The sequence below is a fragment of the Chiloscyllium plagiosum genome, unplaced genomic scaffold (genome assembly GCF_037043375.1).
Source record: "Chiloscyllium plagiosum isolate Xiang-an unplaced genomic scaffold, Cpla_swu_hap1 HiC_scaffold_9, whole genome shotgun sequence".
Classification (NCBI taxonomy): Eukaryota; Metazoa; Chordata; class Chondrichthyes; order Orectolobiformes; family Hemiscylliidae; genus Chiloscyllium; species Chiloscyllium plagiosum.
The window spans coordinates 11,808,033-11,826,086 of NW_028270147.1; the positions used below are offsets into that span (position 1 = coordinate 11,808,033).

The 18,054-nt window shown below is 45.0% G+C and overlaps 1 protein-coding gene across 2 annotated transcripts in view; it reads left to right on the top strand.

Annotated features, from left to right (window-relative positions):
• adgrl4 (adhesion G protein-coupled receptor L4) overlaps positions 1-18,054 on the top strand; it is a 164,981-nt gene that overhangs the window by 23,577 nt on the left and 123,350 nt on the right. For both annotated transcript variants that reach the window (XM_043698670.2, XM_087990402.1), the window contains exon 2: positions 2,037-2,213. In XM_043698670.2, the coding sequence (XP_043554605.1) occupies positions 2,037-2,213 (177 nt within the window). The remainder of the gene's footprint in view (positions 1-2,036; positions 2,214-18,054) is intronic.

Below are 18,054 nucleotides of genomic sequence, written 5' to 3' on the forward strand. Positions count from 1 at the left end.
CCAGTGGGGTTCTGTCCTGGTGGCAGTTGGAGGGATGAGGTTCAAGGGCGGAGGAGCGGGAAGTGGAGGAGATGCGATGGAGAGCATCGTCAACCACATCTGAGGGGAAATTGCAGTCTTTGAAGAAGGAGGCCATCTGAGTTGTTCGGTGTTGGAACTGGTCCTCCTGGGAGCAGATGCGGCGGAGGCGAAGAAATTGGGAATATGAGATGGCATTTTTACAGGGGGCAGGATGGGAGGAGGTGTAGTCCAGGTAGCTGTGGGAGTCGGTCGGTTTATAGTAAATGCCTGTGTTGAGTCGGTCGCCCGAGATAGAAATGGAGAGGTTTAGGAAAGGGAGGGAGGAGGACTGATTCTCCTGTTCCTTGGATGCATTCCTCCCATAGTCCAAAGATGTGCAGGTTGGAGTGGATTGGTCATGCTAAATTGCCCCAGAGTATACAGGGATGTGCAGGTTAGGTGGGCTCAGTGGTTAGCACAGCGCCAGGGACCCGGGTTTGATTCCCACCTCGGGCGACTGTCTATGTGGATTTTGCACATTCTCCCCGTATCTGCGTGGGATTCCTCCGGGTGCTCTGGTTTCCTCCCACAGTTCAAAAATGTGCAGGTTAGGGTCAATTGGCTGTGCTAAATTGCCCATAGTGTTAAGTGCATGAGTCAGGGGTAAATCTAGGGGAGTGGATTTCTATTTGAAGGGTCAGTGTGGATTTGTTGGGCCAAATGGCCTGTTTCCACACTGGATGGAATCTAATAAATAACTAAATAATGTGGGATTACAGGGATAGTGTAAAGGACTGGATCTGATGGGATGGTCTTTGGAGGGTTGATGGGACATAAGGTTTGCTTCCACACTATAGGGAATTCTATGAAATATGTTTTTGTCCCTGCCTGCAAAGTGACCTAGCAGAAGGATGCAAGTCCTGGTTATCACTGAGCTTCGGAGGAAGTGTTGAAGGCTTCAAAATGGTTTCTGAGTGACCCGAGAGCAGGAGGGACAATACAGTGAGACTGCTAGTTCACCACTACCCACTTACATAGACCATGGATCGAGGAGGATTCACCCATGGATCATGAAGTGACATTGTGCAGAGATTGCAGTTGTATGGTAACGGAGCAGGCCATCAGTGAATTGCTCAGATTTACATGTCAGGAATTTGCGGCACTTTCCTGTCAGAGGATAGTGAATCCGTTGAATTCTGAAGCACAGAGAGCTGTCAAGGCTGGAATCAAGGGTTCTGTGGAAGAAGCAGGAAACTGGAGTTAAACATTATCAGATCAACCATGATCTCATCGAATGGTGGAGCAGACTCAATGGGCTGAATGGCCTGCTCCTACTTATATGTCAGATGGAGTTATGGCCTATTTTCTCATTGAAAGAGAAGAGAGTTGTAAGTCACGTATGATTTCGTGGTTTGGAGCTTTAATCAGTTGCAAATGAAACAAATCCACCGAGGCCAATATCCCATCATCAGATTGCTGTTTATTTAAACATGGAGAGTTCTTTACACTGATCCAGCTCCCTCAGAGTCAGCTCTCAGAATGAACAGAACCTCTGACCCTCCTCGTTATATCGGTTAGCCAGGGCTCCCTTACTGGACCAGGTTAGCAGCCCCAATCAGGGAACTCATATTCTATGAGGTCCACCTAGTTTACCTCATTACATTCACTCCAGCAAATATATAGAAATAAGGTCATCACTGCTCAGTGGCAGGTGTCTGAAGTCACTACTTAAGACTTAAGCGGAAAAATTTTCTCAATAGCAAGAATTGAAGACTTCATTCTTGTCCTATTTTCCTCCTATAGAACACTTACTCATTGCAGGGATAGTAACATTCCATCCATTGTACAGACTGAATGGCCTCATATTAAGCTACGTTATCCTGACTGGCACACAGAATTCTAATGTATCTTTGAATTAGATGTAAAAGTGATTCAAGACACGATGGAATGCTTCAATCACCACACTACAGCCATTTGAATTGGAATCCTTGATGTTCCATTGAGTGTCCTTCATCCTTGTTGTTTTTTTCCCACAGTGTGGCTGTCCAGTCTGCTGGATCTGTGCTCTCTGTCACCAAGCTCCCACCATGACAGTGACAAGAACTGCAATGGTAATGTGTGCAACAAGAATGCTACCTGCACAGTGGTGGGCGGGAAACTCGGATGCTACTGTAATGCAGGCTTCACAGGAGACGGAGTGCGTCACTGCGAAGGTAGGAAAATGGGCGCTAATAAATGCAATTTTACACAGGTGCAATGCCCATGAATAACAGGGCTGGAGAGTAGCTTTTAGAACTCAGTCTTGTCATTATATTTAGATTGTATTAGACCCCATTGTTTCTGCTTATCAACAATATGAATATTGACAGCCCAGAGGGTGTTTAATGAAATAAGGTTACTCAATCGAAGCCTCACCTGACTGAAAAAAAAGGTTGAGGGGTCCAGGGAATACAGAAATGCCTGCTGCAGTTCTCCATTGCCTTCCTCTTGGCTGTCTCCCTTTCTCTCCCTTTCATCCTCCAAAAGCTCTGTATTTCCAGAGCGCTGACCTCTTGTTTCCCAACTGCAACTTTATTGGCATCACAGCAGTTAGGAATTCACTTCCTAAACTGTTCCTGCTGCCCCCTTTGCTCACAGCCTTTAGGATATCGGATCACAAGAACATAAGAACAGGAGGAGGCCATTCAGCCCCTCAAGCTTGTTCCATCTCTTTGCTATCTCTTTAATAAACCTATGCCTGTGGTCAGACCTTCAATCTTCTTTCCTAATGTCTCTGGTATGCTGATAATGCTCCTGCAAAGTGCCTTTAAACTATGTTAAAGTGTTCGAGACATGTAGGTTGCTGTTGTTGTTCATTGAAAAAGACGAGTACCAGTCAAAATCCATAAGCTAGATGCTGCAATGGTTTCACAAAACCAAATGGCAATGGTTTTAAATTACCTGCAATTTGCAGTACAGGAACAGGATACATCAGGTGTTTATGTATCTGAAATGCCTCTTGACACTCTCATTCACTTTAACTAATCCCAGTAATCTGTCATAAAAACAGAAGGTGCTGGGGAAACTCAGCAAGTTTGGCAGGACCTGTGGAAATAGAAACAGACTCAGAGTTTCTAATGCAATATGACTCTTTTTCAGAATACCTACATAGAGTCATAGAGATGTACAGCATGGAAACAGACCCTCCGGTCCAACACATCCATGCTGACCAGATATCCCAACCCAATCTAGTCCCACCTGCCAGCACCCGGCCTATATCCCTCCAAACCCTTCCGATTCATATACCCATCCAAATGCTTCTTAAATGTTGCAATTGTACCAGCCTCCACCACTTCCTCTGGCAGCTAATTCCATACCGTATCACCCTCTGTGTGAAAACGTTGTCCCTTAGGTCTCTTTTATATCTTTCCCCTCTCATCCTAAACCTATGTCCTCTAGTTCTGGTCTCCCCAACCCCAGGGAAAAGACTTTGCTTATTTACCCTATCCATGTCTCTCATAATTTTGTAAACCTCTATAAGGTCACCCCTCTGCCTCCAACGCTCCAGGGAAAATAACCCCAGCCTGTTCAGCCTCTCCCTATAGCTCAAATCCTCCAACCCTGACAACATCCTTGTAAATCTTTTCTGAACCCGTTCAAGTTTCACAACATCTTTCCGATAGGAAGGGGACCAGAATTGCACGCAATATTCCAACAGTGGCCTAACCAATGTCCTCTACAGCTGCAACATGACCTCCCAACTCCTGTACTTAATACTCTGACCAATAAAGGAAAGCATACCAAACGCCTTCTTCACTATCCTATCTACCTGTGACTCCACTTTCAAGGAGCTATGAACCTGCACTCCAAGGTCTCTTTGTTCAGCAACACTCTCTAGGACCTTACCATTAAGTTTATAAGCCTGGCTAAGATTTGCTTTCCCAAAATGCAGCACCTCACATTTATCTGAATTAAACTCCATCTGCCACTTCTCAGCCCATTGGCCCACATATTTTTCATTCCTTTTCCTTCGTTTATTGAACTCCCTTTTATCCACATTTCACCTATTCCTTGTAATGGTATTCTGATCAATCTCTAAGAAAAGAGATCAATTCTTTATTGGATTTGAGGATGGCTGCTCAAGAGACAACAACATCCTGGTAATATTACTGTGCTAATACACCAAAGATCCAGGCTAATATTCTGGGGACATGAATTTAAACTTCACCTCACTCCAGCAGCCAATGGTATTAAAAATTCTGGAGTGTAATGCTGGATTAAGAAATGGGTGATCATAGCAGTAATCATTTGATTATTATGAAGGGAAAGCTTTGGGTTCAGTAATGCCCTTTAGGAAAGAAAATTTCTCTCCTTGAAGGGAGTTGAAGGACGTTGGTGATGTGGAGAGACTGGGAGAGCTGTGTTGGGTCTCTTCTTCAGAGAAGTTTGCAACAGTTATGGTAGGGGTGTTCAAATCATGACTGACTTTGCTGCAGTAAGTAAGGCAAAGGTGCAGGAGCTGGACAGACTCGATGCAGAGACAGTGTTTTCCCTGAGTGGGGAGTCCAGAACCAGAAGTCTCAGGATGTGGCTCAGGTCTGAGATGAGGAAAAGTTCCCTCACTCAAAGGATGGTGAATCTGTTAAAACTTTCTCTCGCACAGAAGGTTGTGGAGGCCAAATCGTTGAACGAGATAAATACATTTTAAGACTTTTATTCGATTAGATTCATTACAGTGTGGAAACAGGCCCCTCGGCCCAACCAGTCCACACCGACCCTCCGAAGCGCAACCCACCCATACCTATTCCCCTACATTCACCTCTGACTAATGCACCAAACACTATGAGCAATTTAGTATGGCCAATTCACCTAACCTGCACATCTTTGGACTGTGGGAGGAAACCAGAGCACCCGGAGGAAACCCACGCAGACACGGGGAGAATGTGCAAACTCCACACAGACAGTTGCCCAAGGCTGGAATTGAACCTGGGTCCCTGGCGCTGTGAGGCAGCAATGCTAACCACTGAGCCACCGTGCCGCCCCACGCCCTTACAGAATTGTAGAATAGAGAGACTTCAGGGTTCAGGCACATAATTCTTTGAAGTTTGTATCACATAGAGATAGGATTAAGCATGCTTTCCTTTGTTGCTCATACCTTTGAACATAGGAGATGAGGCGTTTTGTTGAGGTTATACACTACGTTGGTGAGGCCTCTTCTGGTGTACTGTGTCCAGTTCTGGTCTCCCTATTATTGGAAGGATAAGATTGACCTGGAGAGGGTTCAGAAGAGAGTTACCAAGAGGTTACCGGGGATGGAACGTTTAAGTTATAAGGAGAGGCTGGGTAGGCTGGGACTTTTATCACTGGAGTGTGGGAGGTTGAGGGTTGACCTTATAGAGGTTTTGAAAAATTATGAGGGGTTTAGATAAGGTAAATGGTAGCTGTCTTTTCCCTAGGGTGGGGATTTCAAGACAAAGAGACATATTTTTAAGGTGAGAGGAGGAAGGTTCAAACACGCACGAGGGACAATATCTTTACGCAGAAAGTGGGTCATGTATACAAAGAACAAAGAACAAAGAAAATTTACAGCCCAGGAACAGGCCCTTCGGCCCTCCAAGCCTGAGCCAATCTAAATGTACTGTCCAAACCTGTCGGCCAATTCCTAAACATCTGTATCCCTCTACTCCCCACCTACTCATGCATCTGTCCAGACGCATCTTAAATGAATCTACCGTGCCTGCTTCTACTGCCTCTGCTAGTAACGGGTGGAGTACTTACCATGTGTATTCCCCTTAAACTTGCCACCTCTCACCTTGAAAGCATGACCTCTCGTTATTGAATCACTCACCCTGGGAAAAAGCTTGTCTCTATCCACCCTGTCTATACCCTTCATGATTTTGTAAACCTCAATCAGGTCCCCCCTCAATCTCCTTTTCCTAATGAAAATAAACCTAACCTACTCAACCTGTCTTCATAGCTAGCACCTTCTATACCAGGCAACATCCTTCTAAACCTTCTCTGCACCCTCTCCAAAGTGTCCACATCCTTTTGGTAATGTAGTGACCAGACCTGTACACAGTATTTTAAATGCAGCCGAAACAACGTCTTGTACAATTTTAATATGACTTGCCAGCTCTTATACTCAATACCCCTCCAATGAAGGCAAGCATACTATATGCCTTCTTGACCACTCTCTCCACCGGTGCAGCAACCTTCAGGGTGCAATGGACCTGCACCCCCAGATCTCTCTGTCCATCAACTTTTCCCAAGGCTCTTCCATTCATTGTATAATTCATTCTAGAATTAGACTTGCCTAAATGCATCATCTCACATTTGTCTGGATTGAAAGTCATCCGCCAGTTTTCTGCCCAACTCTCCAGTCTATCTATGTCTTCCTGTATTCTCTGACAGTCCCTTATGCTTTCTGCTACTCCACAAATCTTTATATCATCTGCAAACTTGCTGATCATACCAACAGTGCCTTCTTCTAGATCATTTATGTGTATTACATACAACAGTGGCCCCAATACTGACCCCTATGGAACACCACTGGTCACCTTTCTCCATTTTGAGAAACTCACTTCAACTACTACTCTCTGTCTCAAAAAGACGGGGTACTGGGCTAATGGTCAGATACTTGGTAGTGTGGATGAGCAGAGGGATCTTGGTGTCCATGTACACAGATCTTTGAAAGTTGCCACCCAGGTAAATAGTGCGGTGAAGAAGGCATATGGCGTACTGGCTTTTATTGGTAGAGGAATTGAGTTCCGGAGTCCTGAGGTCATGTTGCAGTTGTATAAGACTCTGGTGTGGCCACATCTGGAGTATTGTGTGCAGTTTTGGTCGCCATACTATAGGAAGGATGTGGAGGCACTGGAATGGGTGCAGAGGAGGTTTACCAGGATGTTGCCTGGTATGGTAGGAAGATCGTATGAGGAAAGGCTGAGGCACTTGGGGTTGTTTTCATTGGAGAAAAGAAGGTTTAGGGGTGACTTGATAGAGGTGTACAAGATGATTAGGGGTTTAGATAGGGTTGACCGTGAGAACCTTTTTCCACGTATGGAGTCAGCTATTACGAGGGAGCATAGCTTTAAATTAAGGGGTGGTAGGTATAGGACAGATGTTAGGGGTAGATTCTTTACTCAGCGAGTCGTGAGTTCATGGAATGCACTGCCAGTAGCAGTCGTGGACTCTCCCTCTTTATGGGCATTTAAGCGGGCATTGGATAGGCATATGGAGGATAGTGGGCTAGTGTAGGTTAGGTGGGCTTGGATCGGCGCAACATCGAGGGCCGAAGGGCCTGTACTGCGCTGTGTTCTTCTATGTTCTATGTTCTATGTCTCTTATTGCTCAACCAGTTCTTTATCCACCTAGCTAGAACACCCTGCACACCATGAGATAAGATGGATGAGCTTGAGGCTCTTTTGGAAATTGGCAGATACGATATTGTGGGGATAACTGAGATGAGGCTTCAAGTGGACAGGGCCTGAGAAATGATTATTCAAGGCTACACGTGCTATCGTAAGGACAGACTGACGGGCAGTGGGGGTGGGGGTGGCCATGTTGGTAAGGGATGATATTCAGTCCCTTGTGCGGGGGGACCTAGAATCAGGGGATGTAGAGTCAGTGTGGATAGAGCTGAGAAATTCTAAGGGTAAAAAGACCCTCTTGGGAGTTATCTACAGGCCCCCAAACAGTGGTCTGGTTGTCGGACGTAAGTTGAATAAGGAGCTGAAATTGGCCTGTCGCAAAGATGTTACTACAGTTGTTATGGGGGATTTCAACATACAGGTAGACTGGGAGAATCAGGATGGTATTGGACCTCAAGAAAGAGACTTTGTGGAGTGCCTCCGAGATGGATTCTTAGAGCAGCTGGTGCTGGAGCCTACCAGGGAGAAGGCAATTCTGGATCTGGTATTGTGCAACGAACCAGAATTGATCAGGGACCACGAAGTGAAAGAGCCATTGGGAAGTAGTGACCATAATACAATAAGCTTCAATCTGCAATTTGAGAGGGAGAGGGTACAATCAGAAGTGACAATATTTCTGTTGAATAAAGGGAACTATGGAGCTATGAGGGAGGAGCTGGCTAAAGGTCAATGGTGCAATACCTTAGCAGGGATGACAGTGGAGGAACAATGGCGGATATTTCGGTGTATAATGCAGAAGATGCAGGATCAGTTCATTCCAAAAAGGAAGAAAGATCCTAGGAGGAGGCAGGGGTGGCCGTGGCTGATGAGGGAAGTTAAGGAACATATAAAGTTAAAAGAGAAAAAGTATAACGTAGCAAAGATAAGTGGGAAAACGGAAGACTGGGAAGCTTTTAAAGAACAACAGAGGATTACTAAGAAGAAAATATGCAGAGAAAAAATGAGGTACGAAGGTAAACTGGCCAAAAATATAAAGGAGGATAGTAAAAGCTTTCTTAGGTATGTGCAAGGGAAAAAAATGGTTAAGACTAAAATTGGGCCCTTGAAGACAGAAACAGGGGAATATATTACGGGGAACAAAGAAATGGCAGAAGAATTGAATTGGTACTTCAGATCTGTGTTCACTGGGGAAGACACAAGCAATCTCCCTGAGGTAACAGTGGCTGAAGGACCTGAACTGAAGGGAATTTATATTTGCCAGGAATTGGTGTTGGAGAGACTGTTACGTCTGAAGGTTGATAAGTCCCTGGGGCCTGATGGTCCACATCCCAGGGTACTGAAGGAGATGTCTCGAGAAATCGTGGATACATTGGTGATTATTTTCCAGAGTTCGATAGATTCGGGATCAGTTCCAGCGGATTGGAGGGAGGCTAATGTTGTACCACTTTTTAAGAAAGGTGGGAGAGAGAAAACAGGAAATTATAGACCAGTTAGTCTGATCTCAGTGGTGGGAAAGATGCTGGTGTCTATTATAAAGGACGAAATTACGACACATCTGGATAGTAGTAACAGGATAGATCAGAGTCAGCATGGATTTATCAAGGGGAAATCATGCTTGACTAATCTTCTGAAATTTTTTGAGGATGTAACTCTGAAGATGGATGAGGGAGATCCAGTAGATGTAATGTACCTGGACTTTCAGAAAGCTTTTGATAAAGTCCCACATAGGAGGTTAGTGAGCAAAATTAGGGCGAATGGTATTGGGAGCAAGGTACTAACTTGGATTGAAAGTTGGTTGGCTGATAGGAAACAAAGAGTAGTGATAAACGGCTCCATTTCGGAATGGCAGGCAGTGACCAGGGGGTACCACAGGGATCAGTACTGGGACCGCAGCTTTTTACAATATATGTTAATGATATAGAAGATGGTATTAGCATTAGCAAATTTGCTGATGATACTAAGCTGGTTGGCAGGGTCAAATGTGAGGAGGATGTTAGGAGATTACAGGGTGACCTGGACAGGTTAGGTGAGTGGTCAGATGCATGGCAGATGCAGTTTAATGTGGATAAATGTATGGTTATCCACTTTGGTGGCAAGAACAGGAAGGCAGATTACTACCGAAATGGAATCAATTTAGGAAAAGGGGCAGTACAAAGAGATTTGGGTGTTCTTGTACACCAGTCAATGAAGGTAATCATGCAGGTACAGCAGGTAGTGAAGAAGGCTAATAGCATGCTGGCCTTCATAACAAGAGGGATTGAGTATAGAAGCAAAGAGGTTCTTCTGCAGCTGTACAGGGCCCTGGTGAGACCACACCTGGAGTACTGTGTGCAGTTCTGGTCTCCAAATTTGAGGAAAGACATTCTGGCTATTGAGGGAGTGCAGCGTAGGTTCACGAAGTCAATTCCTGGAATGGTGGGACTACCTTATGCTGAAAGACTGGAGTGACTGGGCTTGTATACCCTTGAGTTTAGAAGACTGAGAGGGGATCTGATTGAGACAAATAAGATTATTAAAGGATTGGACACTCTGGAGGCAGGAAACATATTTCCGCTGATGGGTGAGTGCCGAACCAAAGGACACAGCTTAAAAATACGGGGTAGATCATTTAGGACAGAGATGAGGAGAAACTTCTTCACCCAGAGAGTGGTGGCTGTGTGGGATGCTCTGTCCCAGAGGGCAGTGGAGGCCCAGTCTCTGGATTCATTTAAGAAAGAGTTGGATAGAGCTCTCAAGGATAGTGGAATCAAGGGTTATGGAGATAAGGCAGGAACAGGATACTGATTAAGGATGATCAGCCATGATCATATTGAATGGTGGTGCAGGCTCAAAGGGCAGAATGGCCTACTCCTGCACCTATTGTCTATTGTCTATTGACTTCACTTTCTCCATTAGTCTACAATGTATGAAATGAACGTCCAGAGTAAGTGGTGGGTGGGGGTGGGGTACAGTTACAACGTTTTAAAGCCATTTCAGCCCAAAACATTGGCTTTCCTACCCCTTAGATGCTGTCTGACCTGCTGTGTTCTTCCAGCTTCACGTCTATTCACAATATATCCTTAGATCTTTAGCTTGTACCAACATATCTGACATGATGTGGGATATACTCAGTTGGCTACCTTGTAGGCCAGATTGATCATAATAGCACAGATTTCCATCTGCATTTTGGCGGAAGTGGACTTGGGGCCTGCCCCCTTTGCCTTATACATAGCAAAGGATCTTGGCACATTGATGTAATTCTACAAAAGGATCCTGCCTTCAGACAGAGGACTATCAGCTCCAACTACAACAACGCTCAGTAAAATATGCTTGACCTCATGTCCTCATGTCAGGACTAAGTTATAGTTGAAGATCAGATAGTTTTTTAAAAATGAACTAGTATTTATATCAAACTTTTCATGACCACGGTGTCCCAAAACATTGTCAGAAAGAAAGTAGAGAGCAAAACCAAAGGTAACAGAAGGAAGGTAGGATCTCATTGAATTTCGTCAGCCAAAGATAACATTTCCAAAAGCACAGTGGTCCCTTGGCATTACACTGTCAGTGTTGAACTTTGTATTCAAGTCCCTGTCGTGGCAATTGAACTTACAATCTTCTCGGTGAGATGCGCCGAATACAGCCGGCACAGGCATAATTAACTTGACAATTCCAGGTGGCGTACAGAGTAATGGTTAGGTCACTGACAACCAGAAGGTCCCCCATAGCAACCAACAAGGAAAGACAAATTCAGTACAAACTCAATTATCTCATATATGCTTCAGAGGCAAAATAGATCTGTCAAATTCACAGCGCAGGTAGCAAGGCACAACAAATGTACTGAGTCGATATTGTTGGCAGAGTGCAGACTGGAGAGGCTGAATAGTTGATGCTAAAATTTGTTGAAAGACATTTTATTGCAGAGGGATTGGGCAAAGAATGGGCAAGACACAGGCAGGTCTCGCAACTACTTGTGCACCCAGGACATACGTCTGAGGATTTGGTAAACCTGCTCATCCATAAATGGCCTTTAGTAGAGCTCTTGCTTAGCTGAGAACTAATGTCATCTTGCGTCATCGAGTCATAGAGATGTACAGCATGGAAGCAGACCCTTCGGTCCAACCTGTCCATGCCGACCAGATATTCCAACCCAATCTAGTCCCACCTGCCAGCACCCAGCCAATATCCCTCCAAACCCTTCCTATTCAAATGCTTCTTAAATGTTGCAATTGTACCAGCCTCCACCACATCCTCTGGCAGCTCATTCCATACATGTACCACCTTCTGCGTGAAAAAGTAGCCCCTTAGGTCTCTTTTATATATTTCCCCTCTCACCCTAAACATATGCAGTCTAGTTCTGGACTCCCCGATCCCAGGGAAAAGACTTTGTCTATTTATTCTATCCATGCCCCTCATAATTTTGTAGACCTCTGTAAGGTCACCCATCAGCCTCCAACGCTCCAGGGAAAACAGCCCCAGCCTGTTCAGCCTCTCCCTATAGCTCAAATCCTCCAACCCTGGCAACATCCTTGTAAATCTTTTCTGAACCCGTTCAAGTTTCACAACATCTTTCCGATAGGAAGGAGACCAGAATTGCACGCAATATTCCAACAGTGGCCTAACCAATGTCCTGTACAGCCGCAACATGACCTCCCAACTCCTGTACTCAATACTCTGACCAATAAAGGAAAGCATACCAAACGCCTTCTTCACTATCCTATCTACTTGCAAGTCCACTTTCAAGGAGCTGTGAACCTGCACTCCAAGGTCTCTTTGTTCAGCAACACTCCCTAGGACCTTACCATTAAGTGTATACATCCTGCTAAGATTTGCTTTCCCAAAATGCAGCACCTCGCATTTATCTGAATTAAACTCCATCTGCCACTTCTCAGCCCATTGGCCCATCTGGTCAAGATCCTGTTGTAATCTGAGGTAACCCTCTTCGCTGTCCACTACACCTCCAATTTTGGTGTTATCTGCAAACTTAGTAACTATACCTCTTATGCTCGCATCCAAATCATTTATGTAAATGACAAAAAGTAGAGGACCCAGCACTGATCCCTGTGGCACTCCACTGGTCACAGGCCTCCAGTCTGAAAAACAACCCTCCACCACCACCCTCTGCCTTCTACCTTTGAGCCAGTTCTGTATCCAAATGGCTAGTTCTTTCTGTATTCCATGAGGTTTAATTTTGCTAATCAGTCTCCCATAGGGAACCTTGTCGAACGCGTTACTGAAGTCCATATAGATCACATCTACCGCTCTGCCCTCATCAATCCTCTTTGTTACTTCCTCAAAAAACTCAATCAAGTTTGTGAGACATGATTTCCCACGCACAAAGCCATGTTGACTATCCCTAATCAGTCCTTGCCTTTCCAAATCCATGTGCATCCTGTTCCTCAGGATTCACTCCAACAACTTGCCCACCACTGAGGTCAGGCTCACCAGTCTATAGATCCCTGGCTTGTCCTTACTACCCTTCTTAAACGGTGGCACTACGTTAGTCAATTGCTTCTTTTTTTCCACTCGTCCTTGGGATGTGGGCATTATTGGCAAGGGTTAGTGCTTCTTGCCAACCATAAGTACCCTTGGGAAGATGGTGACGAGTTACTTTCTTGGACTTCTACAGTTTGTGGCATGTAGGGACATCCATAGCACAAACAGGAAGGAAGGTACAGAGATTTTGACAGAGCTTTGATATAGTTCAAAGTCAGGATGGCAATTACCTTGGAGAGGGCTTTCACTTGGGGGTGTTCCTTTGCATCTGCTGCTCTTGTCCTTCGAGGTTGTAAAGGAAGGTGCTGTCAAAGAGATTACTTTTTCATCTTGTAGATGACACACTGTGCACTCATAGTGCAAGGAATGAATGTTGATCATGGTGGATGTGGTGCCAGTCAGGTGGACTGCTTTGTCCTGGATGTTCTCAAGTGTGATTGGAACTGCACCCATCCTGGTAAGTGGGGTATTTTCCATCACACTCCTGCCTTGTGCTATGTGGACAGGCAGTAGGGCCTTCGGAGATGAATTACTTGCCTCAGAACTGTTCTTGTAGCCACAGTGGTTTGTCACACAACAATCTTGATGGTGGGGAGTCCAGTGATGGTGATGTCATTGCATCAAGGGGTAAGGGAAGAAAACAGAAATATGGCTTTAATGTGGAGGAGAAGCATGGTTGCCTTGAATGGGAAAGCAGTCTCAAAGAGCTGAATGGCCTCTCTTTCCTCCTAGTCTCCATGTGCGTCAAGAAGAGGGGACCCTTCACTGGCACTTGTGACACATGGATGTCATTTGATCCTGGGCTTTCAATGATAGGCCACTCCAATGCATCCCTTCCCCTCCATGCAAGTACCAGGTTTCCCCAGTCAGCACTCTTTAAGTATTTTGAGCCCAAATAAAAAACTACAGATGCTGGAGAAGCTCAGCAGCTCTGGCAGCATCTGTGAAGAGAGAGCAGAGTTACCTTTTGGAACACACTTTCCACAGCACAGTTGGGAATTGAACCTGGACTGTTTGGCCGAGAGAGACACCACTACACGCCACATGAGTTCTGTGTATCCACAGCCAGGTCTATAAGGATCAAGGATTAAAGCTCCTATTTGCAACTTGTTGATCATCTAGTGTTTCTTCCACCCTCTGACAAGCATTTCCCCTTCTGGATTGTGCTCCAGCAAGGTTTGTGCTTTGACGTGTTAATTACATTGCTGCATGTTCAGAGACGTTGTGCTTTTCTTGCCTTGACCCTCTCACCCCCACCTCCCACTGTTAATCATAACCCACAATCGCTCTGGAGGAAGGAAGCTGTCAATTTGTTTTGGAATTCGGAATCTGAATAATCTCTTTGCATTGTGTCTCTTTTGTGTGACTGCGATGGACTTGGCACTACTGTTTACAAAGTCACCATGAAACCGTTTTGTAAAAACAAGAGTGTTTCTCTGTTAGCCGATACCATTGTCTCAGAGAGAGTTTCCTACTTTGGTGAAGTTCTCGGCAGCAATCAGCAGACGTTGACAGTGAAAGCAGCTCTCCCCAATCCTCCCACACGCTCACATACCCCACACACCCCACCCAGCTTTGTTGCGAGCCTGTGACTGTAGCCTGCTGCTATTTAGAAATGTTAGAGTATCTTTGTTGTCTCTGAGAAGGTCACCGCAATTGGTCAGCGCTTTACATATCTTGCTTTCATGCGTGTAGCCCCTTTTGTTTTTGATGTGATGGGACATTGTGTGGAGCTCTGGCAGGGGCCCAGGGAAAACAATGGAGCCTCAACTGAAGCAAAAGCTCATGTGGCCCATCCATTACTCACTGTCCGCCTCACATCAGCCAGCTCAAACAGAAAGGAAGATACGCTGCAGAAAGCAATGAAAGAAAGTCCTGCCTTCTGGCTGTCTTTGTGTCTTCAGGATGTACAAAGTCCCATGTAGTCAGCATAGTGCCTTTGAAGTCCCGTCACTCTGTAATGTCGGAAACACTCACCCACTTTAAGCACGGTAAAACGGTAAGCTCGCCATCGTCCCAGAGGACCATGGAGGCTACTCTCTCAGTAGAGAGAGACAACAGATGGTGGGTTTAACCTGAAGGTCAGCATACTTCAGGCGATGTTGAGAAGGTGGGACCTTCGCCAGGGTATGGGGTGGGAAGTCACTTGGCTGGACTAGAAAGTAATGGTGGCAGCGTGTGGGTTTGATTGGCTGAGGTCACTGGCACGGTAAGGTCCCATAAACAGCGAAAGGTAAGGCCACCATAGTCCCACTAGTGGGGAGAATTGCTAAGTGTGTTTGATCCTGACAGTCTCCATGCTTCAGGCAAGGGTGAGAAGGCAAGAGCATCATGGTAACATCAGTGCAGGAATAGAACCCACACTGTTGGTATCACTGCACATCATAAGCTAGCTTTCCAGCCAACTGAGGTAATCAGACATTGCCTGAGGTGTTAGGTATTAGCCAGGACAATGGAGATTCTTCTTCAGTCTGCAAGCCACCCCAAACTCAGGCAAGGTTTTGGTACTTTGTCTCACCTGGAACGCATCAGTTTCAATGCTCTTTGGAATTGGGCTTGAACTCCCAACCTTCAGTTCAAAGGTCAGCATGCTAAGACCGCCAGAGCCTCCATAGCCCACCCTTACCATGAGATAGGTCTCTCACACACCGTCTCCCTCAGGCAGTCTCTTGTAACACTAACTCTTGCAGCATCAGCCAAACAAAACAGAGGGGGAGGTGAAGAAGCCTGCTGCAGATTTCAGGAAATCCTGAGGAAGTTCTTCTTGAATCCCGTAGCTAATCAAGCACATTCCAGACAATCATGATTATCGCTGGCAATGCCTGCAAATATACTGGACCGACTCACATGCCCTTTTTGCCCCCCTCAACAATTGACATTTCCTAATATATCAAGAGCCTCGTATTGTGCAGGATGTAAAATGGCCACTTGTATCATGAGGGTATTTCCAAAGGTCACTGATTCCTAATCCATTTCTTCTTCCACAACTCGTTTGCCATGAATACGATATTTATAACACTGTCAGTTTTCTGACAATCTTTGCTCCTCTGCGGTCTATACCAGATATTCGGCATCTTCTGTAAAAAGAAGTTATTCCACTTTGGTGGTGATCTTTATTTATCTCAGCCTGCCAAAGGACATTGAAACAGGCCATTCTGCCCTTCAAATGTAATTCCACTATTCACTTAAATTGTGGCTGACCTGTATCTTAATGCTGCTTCACTTCTGTCCGCTTTGATACATAAAAACATAGGACAGAGAAACAACAAGAGCTTTCGGTTCTGCTCCACCATTCGATACAATCAAGGTTGATCATTCAACGCAGTCCCTTGTTCCTGTCTTTCTCCCCAGACCTTTTGATCCCTTTAACCCTGAGAACTATATCTAACCCCTCCTGAAAACATTCGAAATTTTGGCTTCGACCACTTTGTGTGGCAAAGAATTCCACAGGCTCCCCACTCTCTGGCTGAAGACATTTCCCCTCATCTCAGTCCTATCATTTAGGGGAAAACAATGGCCTAGTGGTGGTATCCCTGGACTGTTAATCCAGAGGCCTAGATAATGTTCTGGGGACTTGTTTTGAAATCCCACTATTCAAAATAGTGGAATTTGAATTCAATAAAAATCTAGAATTACGAATCTACTAACCAACGTGAATCCATTGTGAATTGTCAGAAAATCCATCCGGTTCACTAATGTCTTTTAGGGAAAGAAACTACCGTTCTTACCTGGTCTGGCCTACATGTGAGTCCAAACCCACAGCAATGTGGTTGACCTTTAACAGCCCTAGAGGCAATTGGGGATGGACAATAAACACTGGCCAAGCCAGCAATGCCTTCAGCCTGTGAATGAATATTGAAAAATGTCCCTGTATCCTTCAACTGTAACCACTGGTTCCAAATGCCTGGTCAGCCAGATCATATTTCCTATATTTACTCTGTCTAGTTATGAAACAATTTTATCTGTTTCTATGAGATCACCCCTTATTCTTCTAAACTGCAGTGAACATAATCTTAATCAATCCAATCTGTCTTCATAAGTCAGTCCTGCCGTCCTAGGAACCAATCTGGTAAACTTTGACTACTCTCCCTCCATCGCCAGAATATCTTTCCTCAGATAAAGAGACCAAAACTGCACACATAACTCTAAATGTAGTCTCACCAAGGCCCTGTACTGTTGCAGCAAGACATCCCTGCTCCTGTACTCGAATCCTCTCGCTATGAAGGCCAACATGCCATTTGCCTTCTTCACCCCTTGCTGAACCTGCAATGCTTGTTTTCAGGGACTGGTGTACAAGGACACCGGGGCTTATTGCACTTCCTCCTTTAGAAAAGAAGGCAACCAATCGCGATTTTCAATTGATTTCCTGTCTCCCAGTTTTCTGGAATAATGTGTATCAGATTTTGTAGAAATGCTTTCAGACATCACCCCTTAAAGGGCCAGCTCTAATGTTTCAGCCACATCTCCTTTATCTACACTCTCCACATCAAAACAATTTTTAAAAGTCTCTCTATCCATCCTATCAACCCTTTAACCTAGTTGGCATGGATGAGTTGGCCCGAAGTGTCTGTTTCTGTGCTGTACATCTCTATGACTGTAAATGTGACACAGTAACTCAGTGGTTAGCAGTGCTGCGTCACAGGGCTGAGGGAAAGAGGAGGTTAGCACAGTCTTAAGTGATGGCCTTCTTTGTTACATGATTATATGAAAGATTAATTTGTCATCTTTTGCTTCAGATAGTGAATCTCTAAAGCTATGCTCCAGGACCATTTTCCTTTTAATGTTTTTCTTTAACAGATGTTTATCTAACTCTCTTTTAAGCACTGTGCCTGGACCATCTATAATAGTACAGTTAGCCTCCTGGGACATATGGCATGAATCCTTGGAGTTGTATATCTTTAAGATCCTACTCACCTTTTCCAACGTTGTTGCACAATGTGCTGACGATTTAAATGTGTTTTCCACTAAAACGCTCAGATCCGTCTTTTGTGTCACTTTCAGTTGCTTGTTCCCATTAATTTTGCTCTCTCAGTTGTTCTGTTCTATTTCCACAGATATGCATTAAGCAGCTTCCACTTGTACCCAGGCTCCCTGTCTGTCGAATCCTTTAGCTGCTGGCCCTCTATTTATGGCTGCTCCCACTGTGATAGTATTTAGTCAATCCATTGATCTTTGTTATCACCAACTCCTCCAGATCATTAATGACCATTGCAAACTACAGTGCCCCCCGCCC